Source organism: Gavia stellata, chromosome 5 (genome assembly GCF_030936135.1).
Source record: "Gavia stellata isolate bGavSte3 chromosome 5, bGavSte3.hap2, whole genome shotgun sequence".
NCBI classification, from domain to species: Eukaryota; Metazoa; Chordata; class Aves; order Gaviiformes; family Gaviidae; genus Gavia; species Gavia stellata.
In genome coordinates this window covers 47880956-47899546 of record NC_082598.1, presented here as the reverse complement: position 1 = coordinate 47899546, position 18591 = coordinate 47880956, and the positions used below count along the sequence as shown (strand labels likewise).

General features: G+C 36.9%; 1 protein-coding gene across 1 annotated transcript; it reads right to left on the bottom strand.

Moving 5' to 3' along the window:
* Positions 1-640: 640 nt before the first annotated feature.
* ASIC5 (acid sensing ion channel subunit family member 5) lies at positions 641-16789 on the bottom strand. The gene is made up of 10 exons (XM_009809395.2): positions 16750-16789; positions 12884-13190; positions 10705-10936; positions 9449-9568; positions 8321-8470; positions 7597-7744; positions 6081-6137; positions 3803-3971; positions 1459-1550; positions 641-840 (listed from the first exon to the last, which is right to left on the bottom strand). The coding sequence occupies exons 1-10, from the start codon at positions 16787-16789 to the stop codon at positions 641-643; spliced, it is 1515 nt and encodes a 504-aa protein (XP_009807697.2).
* Between the last annotated feature and the right edge of the window lie 1802 nt (positions 16790-18591).

Below are 18591 nucleotides of genomic sequence, written 5' to 3'. Positions count from 1 at the left end.
CTAAACAGTTCCATGATTCTATGACTTGCCATCCCCTCAGATGCCCTATGGTTCTCTACAGTAGTTGGCAGACTCATGAGATTTATTTTTTTTGATGCATTTCAGACAAACAGATAATACACTGTAGAAGTTATTGTTATTAGGCACACTCCTAATTCTGATAGGCAAAGCTATGATACCCTTCATTGGAACATGTAACAGTGGTAACCTACTAGCAAAGACTTTGTCGTCAATAAGGAATCTGCTTTTTCAGCATAGCAATGCTCCACCTTTATGGTGGTTAAGAAACGTGTGTGTTAATTTGGCATGCATATTATTTCTCTTCACTCAAAATACAGAAGATAAAAACCGGGTCAGGAATGCTAAATTGCATTGTATGTCAGTATCGTTTGCTATGCTATTTAAAAAAAATTGTAATTTTAAAAATTTTAGGTAAAGAAAAGAAAGAAAAAGAAAGTGAGACTTTCCAAAGTTCACTTTTTAAAGTCATTTAGCACAGTTAAATAGTTCTAGGAAATAAAAGAAGTAGGAAGAATAAGGAGTGCAGGGAAGGGAGCAATGCGAAATATTACTGACTCCTTTGTATCTGAAAAAGGAAGGGAAGTTGCAGAAACAATTAGTTCTGTGCTTCTTTAAGCTACTAACATTCTTGTATTCCCTTCTTTTTTTCCTTGTGTGTTGGTTGGTTCTGGGATGGATTGTTCCACTGAGGCATTTCAGGAGCTTTCAGTAGAAGAAAGATGCACATCCAACAGAAGTTAGTAAAAATATACTCGAGCAGTTCTATGATTGTAATCATACTGGCACCACAAAACAATCCAAGCTGGCCACCTACATCAGCTGTAATAGAAGGAAATAAACATATGTCATCCGAAGCATTTGGTTTAGTCTAGCAAGCAAACAAAACCCTGCCAGGTTCAAGTGGTAAATAAATTCAATATACATAATCCATCACTTTAAGAAAACAGAATTAATATTCTTCAGAGTGTTTATTGGAGAAGACTAAAGTGTTTCTTAAAACTCTAAATAAAGCAAGTACAACACAACATCCTACTGTGAAACAGATGCTTAAAATATTTCCTACTTCTATGCCTTTTTAACCATTCTCTTGCTTCTCCTCCCCATGTTCTCCCTCTCCCCTCCAAATCCCATAAATGTCACTATTCTTACAATCCTGCATGTGATATAGCCTTAAACTAGTGTCAAACTTAATTTACTCTCAGCTGCTGTCCATACTGCAGGTTCTTTAATGGAATGACAGGACACTATCAAAAATGACCATGAGGCAGACATCATTATTACCATTATAACAGAAAAGGTTTTGCTTTTTGTTTAGAAGCCCACATAGGTTATGACTCAGGATGGGAAAGAATAAAAAAGCAGGTTGGTTTGTGTGGTTTTTTTTATTTTTAGATTAATTATTAATCAACAATAAATGAATATTAAACATTCACTTACCAAGCAACTCGGATATAGTCAAGGCCTTCTGCTGCTGTGTTATTTTGTAGCTCAGATCATGATATTTAATGTCAATACGCACAAGGTTCTGCCTAATGACAAATACAGCATTACTTGAGACAGTCAGGACTGCTGTTCATTTTTACCAACGTTTATCAGAATGGACCAAGTTCAGGGAGAGTGATGGTGTCTTTTAAAGAACAATTAGAGTTACCAAGATAAGTTAGATGACTGAAAAAAAGAAGTGTTCTAATAACAACAGTTTTAACAGGAGCTTATCAGAGGAGTAGATCTTCAGGCTATGTTGAAATAGTAACTCTAGATCTGTACAGTGAGATAGACTCATACTTGTTAAGGGTCACAAGATAAGCTTGAGTGGAAGTGTCAAGGATCCTGACCTACAGCAGATACAGTGCTTGGAAGTGTAGTCTACCACTCTTGTTTATGTGCAATTGTATATTTAAATGTGCTTATTTCAACGAGCATGTTTGTGCAGAAAAGCCCTTGTCCTATACTCGGATGTTTAGTTCTATCCTCTGCTAATAGCCTCGCTTACCTAATTATATTCTTGCCTGCTGCAAAAGCGGAAGAGTAGGTAAATCTCAGTTGGAGCAAGACCTGTGGAATGATTCAGTGTGAGTAAAGAGCTCATCTTTATGATATCGTGTCTATAGAAAGATTCTGTGTAACTCCTAAATAGAATATAAACATAACGGTTGTGGAATAAAAAAGACACAATAAATGATTGCACGCATAATGCTGTGACCTTTAAGAATAAAAGTAGTGATTATTCTTCAGAAGTGTGAACAGCGACAGATTTTTAGGTTGACAGTGATAATGAGCTCATTAACAATATTAACTGAAAATAAAGCATTTGCTATACAAAATGATCACTTCTATCTCTTTAGGTAATAATTCTAAAATTCAGGTAGCACTGAGTAATAAAAATAATTTTATTCTCATGGCTTCTATTAATAAGAGTTCCTACCATTGTCATGGAGTTGCTAGCAGAACTATCCAATAAATATTTAACTTTTCCCTTCTTACATCTTCAGAAATCAATAGATGTCTACGTTTTATAGTTCGGAATATGTACTCATTAATACATGGGCAGGATTCCTATTGGTTAAGGCTTGGTAACAGGGGAATGTTCTGTATTTTCACTTGCTTAATTGAATAATTATTGAGTTGTGCATGATGTTTACAGACAATAAAATAATCAACAAAGATAAAACGTCCTCAAAGGATTAGTATCTTTTGCATATAACAACAGGTTTAATTTTTATAATCTTAAATAGGGACAGAGTTTTTAATAGGGCCAGTAGCGATAGGACAAGGAGTAATGGTTTTAAGCTAAAGGAGGGTGGATTCAGACTAGATATAAGGAAGAAGTTTTTTACAATGAGGGTGGTGAAACACTGGAACAGGTTGCCCAGAGAGTTGGTAAATGCCCCATCCCTGGAAACATTCAAGCTCAGGCTGGATGGAGCTCTGAGCAACCTGATCTAGTTGAAGATGTCCCTGCTCATTGCAGGGGGTTGGACTAGATGACCTTTAAAGGTCCCTTCCAACCAAAGTGTTCTATGATTCATGTAATTCCTCTTCATGTATAAACATATGCAAGCATTTGCAGACTGATGGCTTCAAGAGTGAGAAAAGTGAAGTCACTGAAACAATGACGTGTTCATAGATATTTCATTAGCCAAATTTTCTACAGTTCTTTATAAACATATTTTGATGTTGTGGATACTATAAGTTCATGTAGCACTTGTCTTAATACTTATTTGTACTGCTGACATCTATGTCTGTGAACAAGAGGCAATTCAGTCTATAAAACTGTATTAAAAGCTCTTTGACAACTAGATTGTATCTTTCTAGGAAAAAAATCTAGAAATCATTCTGGTTTTGGATATGCTTGTGTTTGCAAGGAAATCTGGCATCAATTTATTATATTGTAAGAGTAAGGCACGTATGCTCTATTAAAGCATAAGCATATATGATACCTCTCCTATGAATTTAAAACTATGGAGATTTATGTCAGCTCAGTGCTAGTACTGAGCGACACAACTCTATGCAAAACACAAGTCCTAACACCATTTCCTGGATAAAATGTGTAGTCAATACTGTTGAGACAGTATAGTTAAATGCATCTAAGTATATTTTATATATATGAATATGTATAAATCAAATTTTTTCTAAGAGATTATTTATCTCACAGACAACATTATTAATACCACACATAAGAGTATCTTTTTAAAAGGTCCCATTTACATCACACACTCTGTTAGCACACTTAGAAGTAATTGATCATTTCTTTATTAGACAAGGTGTTAAGCAAGATTACCTGATGTATTCTGGGCTTTTCTTCAGTTTTGTAGAAAAGTATTTTATGGCTTTTTCTCCTCCGAAACTTGAATAGGTGACCGTGGTAGGATAATCCGTTTCTTCACATGGGGCAGGGCAAGTGGAATTGTGGGTTCCTACTGTACATAATCCTTTTATCTCTATATCATCTGAAATTTCAGGAGAAAGAATTGCATAACGTTTCTTAAAAAAGCACACAGTTTTAAGACTTTCTTTTAAACTTACAAAATTGCTTTTAACTGACTTTGATAAAGATATGGATTAATTATCCTTAAAAAACTGGATACTTACCAGTTTTGAAGGAACAAATGAGTATTTGTAACTGGGATTTGGGAAAATGGTGCATAGTAATAAGGGTTGAGATTTTTTGGTCACTTTTTCCAAAGAAATTCAGCACCTGTAAGTCTTTCTGCCTTCATTAGGACTTTAAGTGCTCATTATTTCTCATTCACAGTTAAACTTTCCATGTTCTGTGCTAGCTTTCTGATTACATACTTAGGTATATAATCCTTGGTCTTGATGCCTTGATGTTTGCCTAGCTCCTTTCAATGCACAGAAACAGCTTCCAGAGCAATGTCAGTTGTAGTTTACTATCATCTGATAACTATGTAAAAATCCTGGTAAGCTAAGTTCACTTTTCCTTAACCCCTGCCTGCCATTTGATAATTGGGCTTAAGACAGCTAAGAGGGCTTAGGGACAGCTTTGTTTCTTCAAATACAAAAGAGAAGTCACAAAATTCTGCAGATCTGGCTGCTCATGAAACTGGGGAGCCATTCCTCTGACAAGGCTCTAACAGAAAGAAATCGTTACAGAAATCTAGGAAAGCTGGAGAAAATTAATGTAGAAGAAAAATGGTGAGGCATAAATAATTCCTGAAGCATAAATCATAAGCCAAAGCCATTTGATACTCTGAGATGAGTACTATAACCTCCTGCTTGTGATGCTTTGCCCTGGCATGGTGGTGGCCGTTGCGTCTGTTCCCTCTGCATATGGGCTTCTTGCTTTTGCAAACCACAGGGGAGGAGATATCTCAGCCTGTTGGTTGATGATTTTAGGTGCTCTCCAGGGACACTAGGGTTGTGGCTTTCATTCTGGATAGCTGGCTTTTAGAGTTCCTAAAATAAATGCTCTCACCAACAGTAGGTCCCTCAGATACTGGATCAGTGGCACTGGCTTTTGAGATTTTGTTATTAGGTGTTTTTCTCTCCTGCGCTGTAAAAGGAGACTTAGCACCTAACCTGTGGTCCTGGGGACCAGACACCTAAAAGCCAGGCATCGTACTTGGTTCACCATGTACAGTTCTGTGATGCCAGTTCCCTCTGGGGTCCAGCTCTGAATCCTATCCATCCTTGATAGGACTTAGGGGTCATTTTTGTTTTAATATCCATTAAGTAAAGCAATATATGTATTTCCACCATGACAGGATATTAAAGTTCATGATTATTTAAGAATGTGAACTTCGTGGAATCTATTTCAAAACGGCCACAGGAAAAAGAAGTAGTCATTGTTCATAGTAGTAGATCTTGCCTGAACGTTGCACACTCCTAATCAAAACAGAAATAAACTCCTGCACAGGCCCCCTAAAACTTCTTAATCATCTACTTGATTTCTTAATCATCCATTCCTTTGGGAAGGGAGAGTCACGTTACATAGCAGAATCCAAAATAATTAAAAAGCAGGCTTTCTAAAGTTCATGAGAAGTTACTTCTCAGATTACCATTTGCAGTATTTCCCAGGAAGTCTGTTGTAGTGACTTAGAAATTTCATATCTACTGTGTGCAGATTACTTGCTTATGGAAATGAATTGCATTTGGAACACTTTGAAAAAATATAAACCATTTTACTTTTGAAAAGATAAAAGCTTAGAATCCAGTGATTTTGAATTATATTTTCTATCAGTTAGCAAACCTCTTATTACTGTGCTGTTCACTTCTGTGTCATAAACAAAAAGAATACAACATTGGAGCTAGAAGGATGATACCATGAAGATACAAAAATGCAAGCCAGAGGCTTGATAACTGAAAACAGATTAACTGAGCATTCTTCCATTTTGAACCATTTCTGATTACTAAAATTAATTTTTTTTTTTTTCTCTTTAATTGGCATCTAGTTAATGCTCTGTCTGGTCTCTGTTTTCAGAATGTTAAATGAACTGGGATGTACTCCATTTCAGTACGACTTTCAGTATTTTAATTGATAAATATTGTCTACTATTTGGAATTGGCTTAGAAAATATAAATATGAAGTTATTACTTACAGACTGCTGGATAAACGCAATTGTAAAACTTCAGCAAATCACATTCTATTCCATTTCCTTAAAAATAAACAGCAAACTTTAGGAACTTTGATTAACAATCCAACACTTAGCTCTATTTGTACTAAACTGAAATGTAATGGTCAACAAAGCCTGCTCACCACTTCATGTTTATCATTATACAACTGAGAAAACAATTCAGTTGCGCCCAGTGCAGTTACCAACACCAAAAGGGGTACATAGCAAAAAGAGACAACAGACCAAGCCAGGAGGCTTGCTGTTGGAGCAAACATCTTTATGATGCATGCCAGCCAGAACTGCCTTTAAGCCTGTGGCTCAATCTTTCTGTTAGCTTGCTAAAGCCAAGAATTTCTGCTTTTCCTAGTGGAAATGAAAAAACAAAGTAGGGTAGACACGCCCTGTGTTTCAGTAAAAGTTTTGAACTTCATGCAAGAGTTGTTTAGAAACCTAAGGGGTATGGTAGCACCCTGAGCTAACAGCAAAATTTTCAGATTTCAAATGATCTCAGTTTCACCCCAAATTTTCCCTTGCATGGAAATATTATTTAGCAGTTTAGCACCCAGTTAAAGAACATTGCCCTCCTTTATCTTGCTGCCACTGTATAAAGCTCTCACCCTGGGTATGGGAGACCTAGACTTAATTTCCTTCTCAAACCCTTTTCCATGAGAGTTTCTGGGAGATTTCCAACCTCATTTCCAAGAGGCTGTCAAACAAACAGGCTGGAGTTAACTCATTAATGGGTATCGCTTAGTGAAAACATTCTACCTTGCTTGGGGATATTTAAAAATACAGAGTCAGAAAGTGCAGGCGTGACAGTGGCTTTCTTGCCCACTAGTTGTGAAAAAAGAGCTGTGAGAGCAGAGATTTGGGTTCCAGCTTTTGCTTCAGAAAGAGGTGACAGTATTATCATTACTTTTAATGCTGAAAAGGTGGGAGGGAGGAGACTACTCAGGGCTTAATGTTACAGCTTTACATTTCTAGAGTGATTAAGATGCCTGGATTCTCAAGGGGAGTATTACAGGATACACCTGTACTCCGCATTTTGGGCTGATCAGATGGCTCCATCCAAGGAGACCTTGGTTTCTGTCTTCAAGCAACCAGTTCTGCTGCGGCTGCTAAACACTTGCAAAGTAGGTTTTCTATGGTACATGTGAAAATCTATGACTTCTTATGGATTTAGTTCCAGCTCTTTAGGAAGTCAGATTGAAGACTACAGACTTGTCTCACAGCCCTGAGGCATAATCTTTTCTTTCAAGTTTTTTGGTCTGTATCCTAAGAATAGCCAATGACCCAGATGCTAGATCTAGAGCTGACCAAATAGCTTGCTTGTTTTCTCTGAATTTAAAAAGAAAAAGAAAAAAAAGCTTATATAATTTTAATTAAATCCAGCTATAGATATCCCTCAAGCATGTGCTCCATCTCCTTTGCTGTTCAATAACAGGTGAGGTCTCCTAGCAAGATGATCAGTGTATGGTATAATGATATTCCTGAGAAATACCTGGAAGAATGAATGGCAAACAGCCACACCAGTCTTGTATGTACCGGGCTTTGCATTCCTGCAGACATCCATTAGTACTATAAATCTTGTGATACTGAAGCTTTATATCAGGCTTGCACTCTCCCCATGGGTATTCTTGGATAATTGACTGTAGGGTAATAATAACAGAAGATATCATTTTTTTGTTTCTGTTTTAAAATTAGATATTATTTTCTCACATTGTAAAGTGCTGAAGGAAGCCTGTTGAAGACATAAGCAGTAACATTGTGATTTAACTGGAGGCAATTACAGTTCGTGCTTTTGGGATTATAAAATCATCTCCTCTCTCTCACAACAAAAGTAGGACGTGATCAGACAGCCTAGAGCAGAAGGGTAGTCCACTCCACTTGGATTCCACTAGGAATCTGAGACAACCTTAATGCTAACAAAATGCGTTGACGGGGAAATGCTGTGGTGTCCTTGTGTCATTATATGTCAGCAAGACTGTAAGACATTAGGAAAGAAAGGCTGACTTTAATAGATACAGATTATGAAGACCAATGACATTCCCCCCGCCCGCCAATAGCAGGAATTTTGTTTGTGTCCGGAGGAAAAGTTCTTTTTAGGAGTCATTTTGGCATGATAAATATTTTAATTTCCAAAACGTCTAATTCATTGTCACGCTTCAGAAGAGAATTAAAGACAGTAAAGACCAATACTTCCAATTGATGGACAAAGTCCTTACCTTCAGCTGGCGGATTGCGACCTGTGCATGCATGCCGACCGGTGTTAATAAACCTAAACCATCAAAGCGTGGACGCTCTTTGGGTGAATGGATAACAAAAGTTATACCAGCATCAGTATAACCAAGAGCAGGTTCATCAGTGAATTGTTCCTGATACAAAAATAATTATTTAAAATAGTTTTGGCTTTGCTTACCATCTGAAGCTTTAGCTATATTTAAAATAGTACTGTAGTTTTTTATTTGGTCTTGTATCTCTAGTCATATTTTTGGCAATTTACAGAAAAGTGTAGAAGCAAACTGACTTGAATTTCCTTTGTTGATTACCTCTGTGGTTTCCTTCCAGTTACTATAAACTTTCAGGTTTTTTATTCCTTCTGTCATCTCCCCATTTCAAAAGCAAGAAGGCATAGATGAACATTTACTCATAACTTGGGTATTCGTTCCTTTTACTTGCAACTGCCCATCACATTTCAGCAAATTTCCATTACCCTCTCCAGAACCTGTCACTCCTGTTTCATAATTCCTAGAGAACAAAAGTGAACGTCTAAGTAATTTATCACTCTAGATTTTAGGTTTTTTCCCTCATCTCACAAGGTGATATTCCCTGAGTTTTATGGGTTTTGTTGGTCAAAGACAATTCTAATAAGGTCAGAGACTATTTACAGTGCAAAGACCAGATCTTAGCTGGCATTGAGCACTTACAGCTGCTGCTGCTGCAACTGAAATCCAGTACTACTTAGAAACTGGCACCATATGACTTTCCCTACAGGGCCTTTTATTAAAATGAAATTATGTTATCCCAAAGTGCTTGTATAAAATTAAATTACTGCTCTGATGACATGTTTCAATTGTAGGTGAACTGTGTATATATACACTAACTCGCAGCTTTCAGAACCATTTAGCTGGGGACAGAGTCAATAATAATTCTGACTTTTTAAATCTGTATTAGATCTTTCCTTTAAAATACCCTTTCACTCAGAAATAGTCTTGATACAGAATTTCATGCACAAAATTTTGTAGGTCTGTGTAAAACCAACCAAAAAAACACAAAAACCAAACCAAAACCAAAACACCTCATCTATAAGTTATTACATGATTTGCTGTTTATTATCATTAGGATAGCTGTACCTGTTGGACATCAAAAAGCAAATGTAAGCCTCTTCCAGACAAAGTCACTCTTCTTGCTAAAAGATCATTGTGATTAAAAGTAAAGCAGTTTCCGTATTCAGTGAAAACGTGTTCAAAATCCTTCAATAAAGGAAAATAGGGAAGAGTAAAATGAAAGAAAAATCACTTGAAGTTTCCTTAGTGAATTACAGCGCAAGAGATGGACTACTGGGGTTGTGTGGGGGGTTTCCTCCAAAGGCAGTGCTAAGTATTACAATCAGAAAGTGGTACTGATCGAAATACTTAAAAGGATTTTATCACTTTCTATACAAAATGAAGTTTAAAGGAGAAATTTCACGTTGTTTATTAATACCTATGAGCTGCTCAGGATCATTTAATGAGGCCCTGTTGTTTTTCTACATCTGTTACATTATATATAAATTATATATTCAAAAACAACTTGTTTAATTTTTCCAGTAGGTGTTTAGTGAAGACTGTTTCAAAACTAAATGTTGTATTACATATGAAAGTACAATATTTGCATTTTTTCCCAAAGCCACCTCAGCATTTAATATGACTGCATCTCATTTCTTTAGTTTTAGTTATTAGAACTAGTGTCTTCAGTTAAGAGAACTCTCCAATGCCTAATTTTAGAAGCTACAGCATATCTAAAGGTTAGATTAATCTGAAAGACTATAGGCCTGACTTTTGTGTTCACATTTTCTATTTAAGTTGGGAATTACTCTATGGAAGAATTGACATAAAAATGGGAAGACCATATTCTTTGGCTGTTGTCCAAAATTCCCAAAGATGGGCTATTTCACCTCATTATTTAAAATTCCGGTGGACTCTGCATGTGGTTACCCTGGCTGTCTATATTCTTGACCTCAAGGACAAAACTACGCAATCATGTCATGCAAAAAACTCCATTCAAACTGACCTTCGTTATAGGCCATTTATGGAAAAGGTTGTTAGATACAGCCTGGAGGTATGACAGCTTTCAAAGGCTGCTATCTGTGCAGAAGTGGCACTAGGCAGAGAGCAATTTAGACTGAAATCCCATTTTACGGTTCAGGGAGTCCAGCAGGCTGTCTCTGCAGTCAGTGGGAGAATTGGGGTTCTCAGGGTGATTTAAAGCAGGACTTTTTTTCTCCATTGGCTGACTGTAAAGGGAAAACAGGGGGAATAGCTGGCAAAGCTAGATGTCTCAAATTGAGTGGTAAGAATACATCCCCTGCCCCTCCATGCTACTCTTTTAGTAAAATAAACATATTTACCTGTGGATAACATGGCTTTCCAAAAAATTCACATTCTAGCAACGTGCTGCTGTTCAGATAAAACCCATTTTTCCTTGTAAACTCTTTGATGCTGAAGTTCTGGTTCCCAAGAAGGAAATCATTTAGCTCTTGAGAATATTTATCTTCCATAGCAAATTTGTGGAGAACTCCAGACACAATGTTCCAAATTAAAAAAATTATTTTGAGGTTGCTTACTGCATGAGCTTGAAACCTGTCAGTGGGAAGGAGAAAGAATTTTTTGGAGTTCCGAAGAGTTATAGGACTGATCTCAAGGCTGCTCTTGCCAAATCTGACACGATTTGTTACCTACTGGCAAACTATAAGTGATTCTTGCCCACCACGTTGCACTTTGATTTCTACAACATGAATAAACAATGTAGTCTCTGTGTCTAGGAAGGTGTTTTCCATATCTGAAAACAGAAAATGGACACCTTCCCATGGCTATTCTGGTCAGTCATATTGGAAGCATTTCTGTTGTGTGTGGTTGTTTATTAAAAAAATAAAAACCTAAAAACCTGAGTAGATTAGCCATCTGCATAAGTAAACAACCAGACTTGTAGAATTGATAACAAGGTGAACAATTGCATTTACATGTGGGAAACCAGCTGAGAGGAGCCGTTCCTTTCGAAAACGCTGTCTTCCATCATTTAGAAAATTGATTTCTAAGTGCATTTGCAGTAATCTCATGCCTGCTTTATTAAGACACTACACCCCAGTGTAGAGACAGTCTACCTTCCCATGAGCTCTGTGGCTGGTGACACAGTGGTATAAACCAAGGGTGATCCTTACTCCTAGAATCCACTTGAAAAATCTCAAAAACATGATGAGGCGTTGGAGGTGCTTTCCTGATGTACAGCATAGAAGTCCTTTATTGAAGTAAAGTAAGGGTTTATAGAACAATTAGACATTTGAAAAGAGAATAAACACAAATGAAACTACAATACCATGTTCTTTAGAATTGCCATTTTATGTAATCCTATTTTTAAAAACATATCATCGTATTTGTATAATAGATCTTAATGCCCCAACTAAAGGAAGATTGGTAGGAACAACTCTTCACAACTGAATTTGAGTCAAAAAATAAAGACAACGGTAGATCTGTGCCTCTTTGCCCTGCCAACAAAAAATCTGGTTACTAAAAACAGGAGGGAAGGATAAGCACAGCATGAACAACAGATGGATGTGGCACCAAACTGCTGCTTAGGCGGACAACTGCCATGCTCAATAGCTATTTACTTACAATGTTCTGCTGCTATAGTTACAAGAAGTGAGGCGTTTTTATAACAGACAGCCCACTGTAATCAAGAGGGACTTCCATCTGCAGTGCATGTTTTGCAGTAAAACCCAGGATGGCTTTATGCAGGGCAATGAGAAGGAGGCGTAGTGAAGCAGAACAGCTACAGATACTTGAGACTTGGACTTCTGGCTGATTCTGCCAGCAAAAGGTAGAAGATAAGAAAACTTACACTTCTTGAGGAAACAATGTGGGTAAACTTTCTGTATTTCTAAAACTGTTCCTAAATTACATATTTGCTCTAAAAGTCAGGCTGTAGGTTTCTTATATTATTTTCAAAGTGGCTGCATCTGAATCTTGGCCATTATCTTCAAATGTAGAAATTTGTAGTGACGTTCCTGCTTAGATACATGACTTCCAAACCCCCCAAATGCTTCCCTCCTGCAAATCCCGCTGACATCAGCTGGAACCGTAAAGGCTGAACACCTCTGGAAAAAAAGTATCTACTTTGCCTAAGATTTCTACATTTGTATGAGGTTTCTATTTGAATCTCTCTATTTGCAAATCTTGTCTTTTATTTATAACTAGGATGTGACTGATGACTGTCCCTTAGTTACACTGTAGAAGCAACACTCATGCATAGAAGAACACCACCAGAGAGGTTTTTCTACTCCAACTTGTGTTTTGAAACTTAAAAATCTGTAGTGCAATTGTTCATCTGAAGGAGGGGGAAGATTAAAAAAACAACCTCCCTTCGCGTATTTTCCTCTTCATTTAAATCTCATATGGTGGTGTGGAAGACATGCCCCTCAGAGCCATATTTTACTTGTTTTATGTGATTTGTTCAAGCAAGTTGTGGAACCTGACTGCTTTCAGATAAAGAGGCGTTGCCTCTCAAGAGCAAACAACAAGCATAACTTTTACCTGTTCAAGTTGCAAAATGTCACAGCAGGGAATTTGACATTTTCCACATACTGAACTACAACTGTAGTTGTGGTCGGCCAGCTGAAGTAGTAGATGAAGCGACTGCAGATTTGCCAAATAACAATGGCAAGACAGCCTGCAACGACTAACAGCCACAGCACTTTGCGAGTCTTGCTCTGCGTTTGAACAATATTATGCACTCCATGAAATGAAGTGGATGAGGCAAACTCCTGATGATACTTCCTTCTGTCTTCCAAATGTGGCAGCAGTTTCTTTATTAAGTACAATCGTACCTTTTCCAATATTCCTTAATATGGAACAAAGTGAAAACACATTTTTAAAATTAGCAGTTAAATGGCACTTAAGAAAGGAAACCACATAATTTTGATATTGGAAAGCAGTTGTAAAGTTTCCGTTTAATTGTAAATTCTCTTTTTAAGTAGTGAACTTGCTTCTCAGGATGAAAGAGTTGTGTGCTAAGAGATGAGCTTAGTGCTGCCTGAGAACAGATTATATCTTGCAATGTTTTAAGCACACCATTTTTTAAGCACATCATTAATATAAAAGAGTAGTTCCACTTCTGTGGAAAAGATTGGATTTTGACATACCTCAGTGATCTGAAACCACAGGTTGCTGTGAACCTACTGTAAAAAGCTAAGCATCTGATTTTTGCAGTAACATCCCATTGAAGGCCTGGTCCCTAAGGTAAATAGGGAATAATATAGAATGATATGCAAGGGAATCTCACTCTTTCACTGTTAAAAGTTTCTGCATAAAACTTGAAAGGTTACAAGTTCAAAAGGAAATCTACTCTCTTTTTTTTAGGTGCATACTTGTCTGATTCCATAACTTTGAAACAGGAATGTTTTTAGTTTTCATTTACCCCATGTTTTCTACAAACTGATGTTAAAAAACCAAACCATTTTTACGTCTAAGTTTAAGAGCTATAACAGTAATGAATATAATCAATACCTCAAATGTAGTAATTTTCTTATGCTTGTTGCTGAATGATCTTTTGAGTATGGTTTTGAACAGAATGTTCTCTCTCAGAACATCCAAATGATGGAAACTTAATAAGACCTTTCCTGTATCTAGTCTCTTTGCAAAGTGCTTCATTTACAGATTATCTGCTACTTTATTCTATTGTTAAGAAAGTCCATAAGAACAATAAATCAAAGAAAGTTTGTGAGACAATAATAGTTAGGATCTGAAGATATATTATTTAGATTAGTGTTTAACAGCAATTAAATGCTTCCCTAATTCTGTTTTTTAACCCAAAAATAGATTTAATAGTGTGGCATGCCTGCTAGGAAGAGAATATACCCTTTATAATGCTGATTTACTTGCGGCTATTACAGTTGGGCAAAGGAACAAAGGGATGTAAGAGTCATCTGCCAAAGCTATCCTGACCACATCAACACTCTGGGATGTTGCTTTGGTCTCTGCACAGTCTCTGGACTGTGATAATGAAATCCCAGATTGTGCTGGATCTCAAAATATTTCTTAAGGGAAAGAATTTTCTTTATGTTGTTCACTAAAGGTCTATGTAAGAACTTTGATCTATACTGGTATAATTTACTGTGACCCCTTTTAATCATCAAACAGTTTTCTGCTGGAAAACTGTTCAGAAGTTTCTCTCCTCACTCTAGTGACTATTGGATCCCATTGCAAAGCTGTTCAGCCGTGTGTGCTTTTGTACATTGCACTGGAATGGAGTGGATTTCTGGTTTTGCTGTAGGCTTCTCTCTCACCAGTGCATGTGCAGTGAGACAAGCACTTTGCGTGTTCCCTGAATAACAGGAGAGCAAGGTACATTCCTAGCATGTGTCTGCATCTGCTGCTCACAGACTCCAAGAAGAGACTACAAGCGGGTCAGACCCTTTTCTCCAGGGAAAGTGCTGTGTGTGTTTATTCCTCCTATAGACACTGCGCTAGGTAAGAGAATGATAGCATATTCCTACATAAAAGTCCATTGCCATCAAAAAACAGCTTAATCAGCAGAAATGTAGCTTAGAATCTATGCAAATAAGTAACTAAACTGTATTTCAGCTCTTGTGCATAGGTACTACAGTAAGTATACATGATGTTTTATCTGATTGCAAAAGTTTTGCTGTTAGTGCATAAGATTATCTAATATGATACTGCTGCTTTCATTACTGCCTTTCACCAGAGGAAGCACTACTAGGTGGGTGACTTTAAGAATCCTTACTCTACTTTCATATTTCATTAGAGAATGCTATTATTAAAAAAAATAGAAATAAATAAAGAAAAAAGATTGTTAACTATTCTACATAGGGTCAAGTGGTAAATTTCTAGTATGAGATTTCTCACATGTGATGGATTGGAAAATATTATGAAATGTGTATGTCGGGACTAGCTGTTTATTTTGGGATCTGGTCTCTTTGTGAGGAATAGGTACATTCCAGTGATATATAATTAATAATAGAATGGTTATGCCAGGTCTCAGTTAATGAATAGTAAAATAACATACCACAGTAATAAGTGGGTGGGAGTTTATAAATGATTAATCCTTCATCATATACTGTGCAAAACTTGGGCTGTGTGTATCTGGACTAAGGTTTTGTAACCAACACAGCTAAACTAGCTGTAAGTGAGTTAGAGTATCCAAGCTGCTCCTAGATAACCAGTAAGGTCGTGCAAGACCTTAGACATATTAGACAATAAGGTCTTGAGAGCACTATGTTCTTTAAGTAGCAATAAAAAGTACAATTAATGTAGGCACTACAATAAAATATATTTTTGTCAAAGATGTGAATAAACCCAATATTTATAGAAGATTCAAAGAGTAGAGGATGGATAAGCAAAAAAGCAAGGAGGTAACTAAATGAGAGGGATCCAGGTCCAGGAGCAAACCACATGTTTAAAGCCAAATATAGAACATGCATGTAAGAACTAGTAAGGTAGCTCATATGTTCAGGATGGGCTGCAGGTGCTTTGCCTGAGGAAACATTGATTACTGGAGAAGCTCTGAGAACCATCATGATTAGTCAGATAAACCTGATTTTGCAGTCAATGTTGTTATAGAAGAAATTACTTCCCTGCATGTATAATCAGGGATACATGGCCAGGGACATACTATTATAAGCTTATATAAAAACCTCAGAAATTAACGATATTTTTAAAGTTAACACTGTAAATTGAATTTAAAGGTGTTTTTAACTTCAGTCAGCAGGTAATTGATCACAATCTGTAACTACTTATATAGGGAACTGATAGCTAATAATAATAGGCTCTTTGATCTAGTGCAGAAAAAGATGTAACAGGACCCAGTGGGAAGAACTGGAAGCTAAGCTCTTGCATAGCAGCAATAAGGTACAACATTTTTATTTTTGTATTCCCAATGTTTAATTGTGGTTGGATTTTCATTAATGAACATATTGAAAAAGAATGGGTTTTTAAGAGATAGCTCATCTTCATCCAGAGCTCTTACCTGGAAGGAATTATTTCAGGAAGGTTATACGTGGCCTCTGTGCAAGAGTTACTTAGTCTAGATAGATTTGTGGTTTTTCTCTTTGCCTTTATCTAAAAATCATTAAAGTATGGTATCATTCAGAGAAGTAATTGCCTAGTTAAAACTGCGTTAGCTTTATTCTAAATGCATAAAGGACCAATAGCTAGAGACTTTTCCTCACTTCTTAAGTAAGTGTACAATTTTTTTTCTACAAGCTTTTTTCATCTCTCCCTTCTTCTTTATATCTTGCAAATGCACACTACTGCTATTTTTGGACAAGGTTACAAGAGAAAGGAGACAGATTTTTCTGATTTTGATTGTCAGTCCTGGGAAAAAACCTACCAAAATGTAGCAAAACTCTTGGTAAAGCACTCTAATATGTCTAGTCACATACCTTTAGCACCCGATTGAATGAATCTCCCAAGCTGGTCCATGAGGCTGTGCTTATTTCAGTAAGGAAGGAATGGATAACAAGCTGCCTTATCACTGTGATCATTGCTAGGTAATGGCTTTTATAGAAAACTAAATGGGAGGTGATACTTGATGACATATTAACACTGGGCAATTTACCTGCCGGGGTTGCTATGTTTTGCCCTTAAATAACATGGTCTGCAATGTAAAAGAGAAGATTATTTTTATGACAGGATCAGATGTACATATTTATATACATTTCAAGTACATATTATACTAATAATAGTACAAGTGCAGGCTTGTCTTGTGTATTGCATCAGCTTGCAAATTTCTTTCATATTTTTTTCTTTTATTTTAGGAAGACCGACTACCTTCCCTAAAATACTGCGCTGTTCAGAACTGAATAGATTCTCTTTAAGTAGATAAGGAGCCCTTCCAGCTCTGGTGGGCAATAAATGTCTGTCACTAGGTTCCCACCAGCAGCAGGATGTAGTTCATCCACACTTTGAATAGCTGTCTTCAGAGCCAGCTCCAGATTTCATGTTCTTGTGGGCTTTAGCAAAAATAAGCTGTTACTCCTGAGAACTGCTTTGGGCAAGGATGAAAATGCATGCAGATTCAATCATTCCAGTAACTCCTTATGAAAAGGGACAGAGACTGCTTTTGTGTTAGATGAGTGGTATGATCTTGTTTGAAATTTGTTTCAAGGAAAGAACTGAGCGTCTAATAAAAGGCAATTAAAAATACTAGAAAATTCAGACCTGGGATGTGCTTGATTAATGCTTTAGGAAATAATAAAAATAAAAAACCCTAGCATTCCATCTCTGATCTGCAGGGGATGAGAATGGCTGCTGCTTCTTTCATTCACTCTCTTAGTAATGGTCCAGTTGATTGCCCACAGTCTTCTTGGATTATGAGGTGTATTAGCTTGGCCCCTCAGTGCATCACCGTCTAGTTGTTTGGCGACAGCTACGAGCTGCAAAGTAAAGCAGTGAACTCCATTTAGTCATTCCCGTGTGACAAGCAGAAGATTTCTGTACTCAGGTTCTTGGAAATCCCAGCTCCATTTGACACTTTTGCCTCACCGATGGGGCTCTTTGCTGGGGCAAGCTTTGCACGGCACTTGCGTTCACTCAAGCAGTGAAGTGCTTAACAGTAAACTGTTTTTCAACATCTGTATGTAACTCAACCACATCTAATGCGCTGCTGAGCAGTTATTTGCAGATCCACGGAATCCTATTAATGCAAACCACTCTAATTCACAGAACCCAGACAATGCCTCTTGCTTGAGTTGCTTGAGTTCTTAAAGCAAATTGTGTCAGTGTTTCATACTGTTATGCATATACAATTAAGAAGTACAAACAAAGTTTCTCTCTACACAGCAAATAGGATTCATCTTACTGTTTTTTTTAAAAAAAATTCTGTGAGTTGATGTCTTACAAAGAGTCTTTATGCTTATGTAATGCTTTAGACAAACATTCTTGGGTTCTCTGGTTGTGTTTTACAAGAGAAATTACTTTTTAAAATTTTCCTTCTTTTATGGTTGTTTTACATTAATTCTTAAGCAAACACTAGGGGGCGAAGACCATCCATCTTGTATTTGTTCATCTTTCCCAAATGGCTTGCACAAACAGCTTTCAGATTATAAATTGGTCACAGGGAGCTTGGTTTGTCTGTTCACTCCTTGCAGTGTGTATCTGGTTATCTAAACAGCACATTCCCTGATACTTAATACAGTAAAGGGTAGGAAAACCAACCAATGACAGAGGTGGTTATGATTTTTTTATTTATGCATATTGTAAATTTTGTACTCTAAATGCTATTT